The sequence below is a fragment of the Corylus avellana genome, chromosome ca7 (assembly GCF_901000735.1).
Source record: "Corylus avellana chromosome ca7, CavTom2PMs-1.0".
In the NCBI taxonomy this organism is placed as follows: Eukaryota; Viridiplantae; Streptophyta; class Magnoliopsida; order Fagales; family Betulaceae; genus Corylus; species Corylus avellana.
This window is the reverse complement of record NC_081547.1, coordinates 26,697,783-26,706,474: the sequence shown is the minus strand read 5'-3', so window position 1 is coordinate 26,706,474 and position 8,692 is coordinate 26,697,783. Positions and strand designations below refer to the sequence as shown.

The 8,692-nt window shown below is 36.8% G+C and overlaps 1 protein-coding gene across 1 annotated transcript; it reads right to left on the bottom strand.

Annotated features, from left to right (window-relative positions):
• Positions 1-715: 715 nt before the first annotated feature.
• LOC132186159 (protein-tyrosine-phosphatase MKP1) lies at positions 716-7,049 on the bottom strand. Its single transcript, XM_059599998.1, has 4 exons — positions 6,872-7,049; positions 3,923-6,496; positions 1,819-1,999; positions 716-930 (listed from the first exon to the last, which is right to left on the bottom strand). The coding sequence occupies exons 2-3, from the start codon at positions 6,338-6,340 to the stop codon at positions 1,943-1,945; spliced, it is 2,475 nt and encodes an 824-aa protein (XP_059455981.1). The 5' UTR covers positions 6,341-6,496; positions 6,872-7,049; the 3' UTR covers positions 716-930; positions 1,819-1,942.
• Positions 7,050-8,692: the final 1,643 nt, after the last annotated feature.

Below are 8,692 nucleotides of genomic sequence, written 5' to 3'. Positions count from 1 at the left end.
AAGTATAGAAATTGTATGACATCGTTTTGAGCAGCGAAAATCATGCTCCTGCAAGTACAGAAATTGTGCTGAGAAGAATGGGGGAAGAAGAAGACTAGAAGAGAATATTAGGGAAGAAGAAGAAGACCGGGTGTTTTGGGTTTCTTTGGCCAATGGGTATGACGTCGTTTTAAGTGTTGAAATGTTTAAAGTAATTGTTAAGGTTATTTTAGACATTTAGATTTCATTGAAAAGACCGGTATGCCCCTGCCGTTAGTACTAACGGTTTTATTTGACGAAGGGGGGACATTGTCATTCTAGTGGTAATTTAGCCAAGCAAATGGCAGACATCACGCAACGAAAGTTTCACAGACATCGTCAACGTAATAAGCGAGTCATGGAGCAAACTTTACTCCTTATATTTTTTTATTTGAAAAAGTATTTTACCATGACATAAAAATAAAGCCTAAACAAAAAATAAAAGCAAGAATAAAATGCGTAAAGAAAGACAGCCGGAATTCCCAAGTGAATCAGTATTCGTTGGAGTCAAAAAGGGTAAGGAAATTTTGAGGCTTTAAGGTAAAACCCAAAAAAAAAAAATGGTGTTTTACATGAGCCAAAGGGTAAGGAAACTCTGTACAGCAACAACATTTCTTCACTCCTTTATGAGGCATAACATTAATTGTGATACCTTAAACATTTGAACATTGCATTAAGGAATTTAAAGGGAAAAATATAAAGAACGAATAAGATTAACCAACAAAAGAAAGTATCAACGAATCTATTATTCCGCTATGGCCCTCAGATTGTTTCTAATTGCGAATATACAAGAAAATTCAGTTTGTCAGATTTGATGATTCATTGTGCAAGAAAATGTGTTACTAGAGAGTGAAGGTGTTACAGCACTGTACAACCAAGTGAAGAGCCACAGAGAACTTTCAAATCAGCCTCCTGCAAATGAGAAACAAGGAATAAATGAAAATCTCTTTTGACAAGGAAAAATAAATAAATAAACAAATAAAAGTGCTCTTGACATTGCCCCCCCCCCCAAAAAAAAAAAAATAGTTGTTGCTCATGAAGTAAATGAACTTCATCAAAAAGCCAAATGGCACACCCAAGTACTGTTCCAATCAGTGTCATCATGTTTAACTTCTGTACTTCCTTTTGCCTCATTTACCCAAGGATCCAAACGAAGACCTCAAAAGCCATGATTGTACACCAAGCTTTCTGCTGGTTCTCTGGCTATTGATTGTCTTTGCGAGCATGATCTTTCAACAACACTAGCCAAGACATTAATCATGACCCTTCAAAATGCCATTTGATGAGCAAAAGAGAGAGACAACTATTTCAAACACAAATTCTCAATAGTACATTGATGAAGCAGGTGTGAAATAGTTGAAAATACAATTGCATGTTGCAGCAGGTCAAGTAGCAAAAGCTTAAATTTCAACCTCTTACGACTGTTTCATGGATGTGATGGAACATTATTACTACGTGATATGCCTAATATATATTCTTAGCAGAAGATTAACAAAAATAAAAATTGGGGGTCCTTCGGGAACTACAAAAGTATTTCCGAATAGCTTTCCCACCTACGATCCAAAACTAAGGTATCTTCCTTTAGTTATATATGAATAGTTGTTCCTGGCAAATTAAGCATCTTGCTTCCTTGAATTTAGGAGGTTGTTAGGAATGCGTGGTCTAAGCAGAATAATCTCCAAGAAAACCTACTTTCCCTATTTTTTTCCCTATTATAACAAAAAGAATACCCCATAGCATGTTCTGGTAACGAGAAGAAATGTATTTAGGTTAATGATACTTGGACAAATAGAATATTACCTCGCTGGTTTTTGCAAGGGAAAGTTCAATATGATGCCTGAGAAAGTTGAAGTGCAATTAAGCCAACCAAAGAAACAGAGAAAGATTTTAAGGCACTGGATTCCAGAATCTTTTTGCATTGCCACTACAACGAACTCAGCAATGCAAGAAGCTCTATTGGCTCTTCATCTTCTTTAACAATCTGTTCCAACACCAATATTCAAATTAGAAGATCTATTAGTCACTGAAAGAATGCTTCAGCATGGATTTTGCCTGCTTCCACCAGCACAATATAGAGATAAAGAAACAAAATGGCTTAAAAAATGTTACGATATGGAATGCAAATGGAAACAATAAAAGCACAAAGGATTTCTCTTTTTGGTAAGTTCGACTAGAAATGTGCTGTAGGTGAAAATGTTGTTGTAATTAAAAATTAACATGCTACTGCTAAGTAACCATAGTTATTAAGCTGTCTCTGAAAACTGAGGAGATGAAGCAAAAAGCCCCAAGATTTTCGTAAATGGCAGAAAAATTAATATAAAACATATAAATGGATAAAATAAAAGGAAACAGAAAAGAAACTGTAAGTGAACCATGTGGCAGAATCAAATTTCACAAGACGAGAAGATTTTCTTGTGCATTTCAGGATGCTCCCTGCGTTGCAAAAGCCTTTTCGTTCACATTTCCATTCGCAATCCCATTCCAATGACCAACAAAGAGTAAATTTCTTCAATTACAAGTTTAACAAAAGTTTCATTCTTATTGCCACAGTTCAACCAACTTATGGACAATAAAACACAAGCATCATATGAACTGTGTGGATATGAGAGGGAGAGGAGGAAAGTGGGGCATAGACAGAAAGGAAGAAGAAAAAGAAGTAGGAGAAGATAAAGACAAAGAAACTATGGGCTGAGTCGTGCACTCCACTATTGGAGTACTTGGGTTTCAGTCTCAGTGAATAATGTCTTCTTGACAAGAGAAACTGAGAAATCATACCACGTGTACGATTCAAAAGCAACATGAAATCACCTTTCATTTAAATAATTAGTTTTTTATATTATAGACATGAGCCAAAATAAGTAGATTATTTTAACACATAATTCACAATATATATATATATATATATATATATATATATATATAAGAAATTATTCAAAAAGCAAGAGCTTAATAAGTACCACCTGTTTCGCCTAAACCGAAAACCATGCTAAAATTAATAACCAATCCTCCTACCGCCATAACACCAACGGACTCTAATTTGAGTACTTGAATATGAAGAGGTATTCTCATTTTTACCTTTTACTTTCCTGACAAAGGCACATAGGCAAGAATTATATGATAGAATGACCATGGACTAAAGCATCATTTGCTCAAACCATAGTTAAGTTGACACTGGACACAAACTGACATACCAAGTTCTAAAATTACACCAAAATACAGACATTTAGTTACCTTTAAAACTCACAATCACATGGTCCACTCCTTTTCTGAAGCCGACATGAGAGATCATATTGGAGAGAAACTAAACCCCTAACCTCTAGAAATCTTTACTACACTTCATGCATGTGTTATCTAGCCCATTTAAAAAGTGACTTGGGGCTTGAACTAGCTTACAAGTCAGATATTTCTTCTCCAACACTAGGCTTACAAAGGTTTGAGCCCCAATGGGCCTGAACCCTGAAATATTTCCCCGCAAACCAATCACAATGGCTTTTACCAGGATGCAAGCAAGGGTCAGTCCATAGGTTAAAAGATAATTTATTAGTGACAAATTGATTACTCATAATAATAAATCTCATTCAAATCATATAGTGCCATTTTGAAGTATCGATTCTGTGATGTCATTTAAAAAATATCCCAACACTTCAAACCAATATTTCCTTTAAAGTTAAAAACATGTTACTCTATATCTTTTTTGTTTCAAATATAACTTATTTTAATGCATAATTAGATTTGAGCCACAAACCAAATCAGCTTTTTACCGTGAAACGTCAAAAATTTAGACAGTAAGAGACTAAATCATACAAGAAGACATAGAGCTAGCCTTAAAAATTGTAGTCATGTAGAGAATGATAAAACTTATACACACAAAACAATAATAATAAAATACGTGAAGATTACATACCTTGACAGCCGTGTCTTTCGGAAGACCCATTTGGGCAAGAGCAGCACGACCAACTTGATTCCAATCGTTCTCTTTTAGATCATTTAACTCTTTGTTACTATCTAATCGAATTTGATTTTCATCATGATCAAAAGACCTTCCTACCCAAAAATATAATATCCTATTCTCATTTTTGCCTACACCTGGAGAGAAAACAGCAAATGCATCTTTGGAATTCATATCAGCCGCCTCAAATGTTGCAATTTTCTCTAAACTGGGCCACCGACATACTAAAGGTTGCATAAGATTACTAGGTGTTGAACTACTTTCCTCCATCCCATTTGAGACAGCAGGGCCCAGACTTTTTCCCAAGGGATGTTTTCTCCATAATTGAGTTAAATCTTCCTCTCCACTTCTAATTGCATCCTTGGACTCTAACATATCTTCTATCCTATCCAGTTCACATGGCGAGCAAGTACCCTCGTTTATCCTAACACCATCTTCTTCATCAGCAAGATAACTTGAGGGAGTATATGCCGCCCTCATATTCTCAGCCCACAGCGGCAGCTTCAGAGACTTTGATAAACTACCCCTACGCTCTGCAAGGGATGGTGAAAATATTTTGGACATAACAGAAGTTGATTTAGAACATGGCTGTGAATTAACATTGACACCAGCAATTTGTGGACCATTAGAAGTTTTGGATGACAAGAGAGACAAGTTAGAAAGGTTAGACAAAGTTGAAGACACCGGAAGAGAACATGAAGCTGCAGAAGGGGAATCCAGAGAGGATTCTGAAGAACACTTCGAATTAGTGCTTGAATCAGAAGAGACAGAATTTGGAGAGAGATAAGGAGGAGAAGAAGTAGAAGATGACGATGACGATGACGCAGATGATGACAATGATGATGAAGGTGATGATAAATTTGTAGATGAATGTGCTATCATCCTAGAATCTGAGTAGACCCTAGAGAGGTACAATTTGGGAGCCGTCACAAACTCTTTCATATCACCAGATGCAAACTTACGCCTTAGTTCACTCCAAGTGTTTTCTCTAGCAGGAAGGTGGGTTTCATGTTCATTCTCTGATGACGCAAATGGAGGCACAAAGCCCCCCATAATAGCTTTTTCGAAAATCTCAAAATCAACATTATATGAGTCCACTTTCCGTTCACCTGGGCAAATGTTGACTTTTGATTCCCTAATCTCCACACCATTGCCGGGTTTATCCATCAAAGGTAAGAGGTGCGAGAAAGAATCCCAAAAATGAGCTGGTTCCTCCCCTTCCTTAATCATCCTTACCTGCCCTTGCACTCTCTCATACCGGACAATCTGACAAACGGCCCCTCTTGCATCCTTCTCCATGATGCCTTCACATTTCTTACCAATCCAAACGTATATTGCAGAAGGTAAATGAACAATAAAGGCACCCCTAGAATCCAATGCATACGGAGAAGGATCATTCAATATTTTCGGGACAAGATGCAAAGGATCATACGGTGAGTGTGGAGCCATTCTATACATCCTCAATACGGAACTCGGGCTAAGAGGGAATGCATGAACCCTCTTTTGGCACTGTAACAACTGGCAAGCAAAACCCATATTTGGATCAGCAATACCCCTTGCCGCCTTGACATACTGAAAAGCATCATCAAAACTCTGCCCTTCTCTCCACATAAGATACGCAATCACCAAGGATGTGGACCTAGACACCCCTTGGCAACAATGAACAAAAACCCTTCCACTCTGTTCTCTAACATCTTCAAAGTAGTCAAAGACATCATAAAGAATACTAGTAATATCTTCGGACGGACTATCCTGCAACCACAAAGTTCTGTACACAAAATCGGCTTTGAAATACTCAGGACAAACAAAACCTACACAATTTAGAATGTGAGTAATCCCATTCTGTTTTAGTATATCTCTATCTCTCGCAACCGCATCCCCACCAAGATATACATGTTCGGCCACTTTTGAACACTCCTTATCAAAGAAAGCAATCTTATCCCTCTTCACAAGCCCACCATTCTTATCCGGGTTTCGCTGAATTGATGACAAATCAAGCTTCAACCTCTCCCCATTCCCTCTCCCACTCGGGGTAGGTGGTCCCGGCCACTCACCAATATCATCTGACCCGGCCTTCGGCCACTCATCCAAGCTCCGGCGAGCAATAGCCAGTGGCTGCAGCGGTGGTAAACACGACCGAGCCTTGCAATTCTGCTGGGATCTCGGGGTTAACGGAACAGGGAACCTCCGAATCTGCCCATTACTCTTTCCTCCAGTACCATTTGGATCCCCACATTCCTTTTCCTCAGCATCCGGGTTTTGAGAGGCAACACGGGAAGAGGACCACGACGCCGAACGCAAAAACATTCTACGGTTGCCAGAAAACTGGCACGGAGCCCGAGAATTACTCGAGGCATCCTCTTTACCCACCATGCCCACTTCAAATTTTTTCCTAGTGTAGAAATAGAAGCAAACCCAGAAATCTGGGAAGCGCTAATCTTCGAATTTCATCCTCGGTAAGTGAAGCATGGTGGTTTTAACCAAAATGTGACGAATTAAACCCATATCAGATCAAGCACAAGTTGCACACTGTGACAGATAAAAATTGTCAACAAACTAACATTTGAGCAAAAAATAATAATAATTAAGCAGATAACACAAAGGGCAAAAAAATAAAAAGGAAATTAACAGTAAATCAAGGATTAAGCACTGTAAACTTGGATGGAGAAGAAAGTGGCAAATCTAGAAGGAAAAAATAACAACAAAAAAAGAGTGGAAATCCTAGTTTCAATCTCGAAGTAAAATGCTTACATTAAATAAAATAAAATATACATATAAACTCATACAGCGAAAGAAACAAGAAGTATAAATTTCTAGGGTTTTTTCAGTTTTTTTTTTTTTTTTTTTTTTTTTGTCTTCCTGTGATGCGTTACCAAGAGAGAGAGGGTTAGATTTGTGACTTACAGAGTGACCCGCATGAGGAAGCCATGAAGGAGACGTAATTTTGAGAGGAAGTGGATTTGGGTATGTGAGAAAGAGCAGAGAACAGAGAGAGAGAGAGAGAGAGAGAGAGAGAAAAGGAGGCAAAGCTGCGCTAGTGGTGAAATGGAGTAGTAAACATGAGTCTTTTCTAATTGTTGCCATTTTCTTTGTTTACTTGACTGATAGGGAGCTAATTAATGTGCTATTGAAATGTATTTATTGTGTGTGCCAGCTCAGGGTTTTTATTTTTATTTTTATTTTTGAAATTTTATCTTATATCAAATTAAGTCCCTACAATTTAAAAATTATCAAATCACTTTCTAAAATTTACACTACTTCATTTGGTCTTGTTAAATTTTTTGAGATTAAGTGACACATGTCCATCAAGTCCTGTCATATCTAATAAAAAGAAAACACGTGTTCAGATTATCTAGTTAATTTACATCAAACAAACACCACAGTAGATTACCGCCTTAGCCAAGATTTTTAAAATTGTACACATAAGCAAGAATAAGGATAAAAGAAACAAAGACAAAAAACGCATAGCGCGGTCACTCGACTCACCTCAATCACAAATAATCTTCTTTCTTTTTCTTGTTGATGTGTATAATTTTTATACTATGTGCTGATGTGGCAATCCAACATGTCATGCCGTGCCGTGCCGTATGTTTGATATATGCTAGTTGACTAGATGGTTTAAACACGTGTCTTTTTTTTATTATGCATGGGTGTGGATAGCTACACGTTACTCAACACCATCAAAAGTTTAATAAACAGGAAAACGAAAAGAGTTATTTGGTGACAGTACAAACTTAGGAAGTGGTTTAATAAATAAATCTCTTGATAAAAAAAATTAAAAATAAATTTAAAAACAAAAAAACAAAATTTAAAAAGAGAACATTTTATCAGGACCATCCTTATAACACCTATTTTGCAACCCCCAATTAAGAAACTGACACATAAGCAAAAACATAAAAAGTGCACAAAAATAAGTTGAACCAAAATACACTCAATTTTAGGGCAATAAAACCCCTAAAGGGTTAACCTTCTACCTCTAAGTTTTAGTTTTGAATCAAAAAACGAGTTTTGAGACATTAGAAACGGGCCTTGAGGCATTAGAAACGGGTTTGGGGGCATTAGAAAACGAGTTTTGAGGCGAGTTACGGCGGGGTTTGAGGCGTTCACCATCAGCCAGACTCACCGTTTTTTTTTTTTCTTTTTTTTTTTGATTTGGTATATTGTTCACTTTTATTTTTTGCATTTTTCTTAAATTGATGATGTGTCACATAGTAATTGAAGGCTGCAAATTAGGTATTATCGGAATGGACCTAATAGTAGGGGCTCTTATTTAAAAATAGTGCAGGATCATGTTCACCGTTGCTATCCCATGACATTAATGGTGTATCCAATTAAACTCTTTATTTTTTTCCCTACTTGAAGAGGATAGAATGTTGGGAAATAGAAACAATTTTTCCCCCAAAAGGGACAAATAGAGCCCTTGGGAATGCTTAGTTTTATAGATCTGAGGAGATAAAATAAAATAAAATAAAGTTAAGATAAGAAAAGGAAAAATGTGATTGATAATACATGCAAAGAAAATGACTTTTTTGTCAGCATTAAATTATTTAGAAATCGTACCTAAGCACCATCGTTGATGATTGACTTGATAGTAAGTAAATGGTTCAAAGAGATGTTGAATTATGTGAGAAAAAAGAACTAATAATATGAGAGACCCTTTTAAGTTTTATCTCCTACTCTGACTTTCAAGGAGGAAAGTGACATTGCTTAAACTAATCCTAAGCC

Coding starts and splice junctions, on each gene's coding strand:
- LOC132186159 (XM_059599998.1), bottom strand. CDS start 6,340: ATGGTGGGTAAAGAGGATGCCTCGAGTAATTCTCGGGCTCCGTGCCAG. Junction 2,000..3,922: donor CGAAAGACACGGCTGTCAAG/GTATGTAATCTT, acceptor GTGTTGGAACAG/ATTGTTAAAGAAGATGAAGA.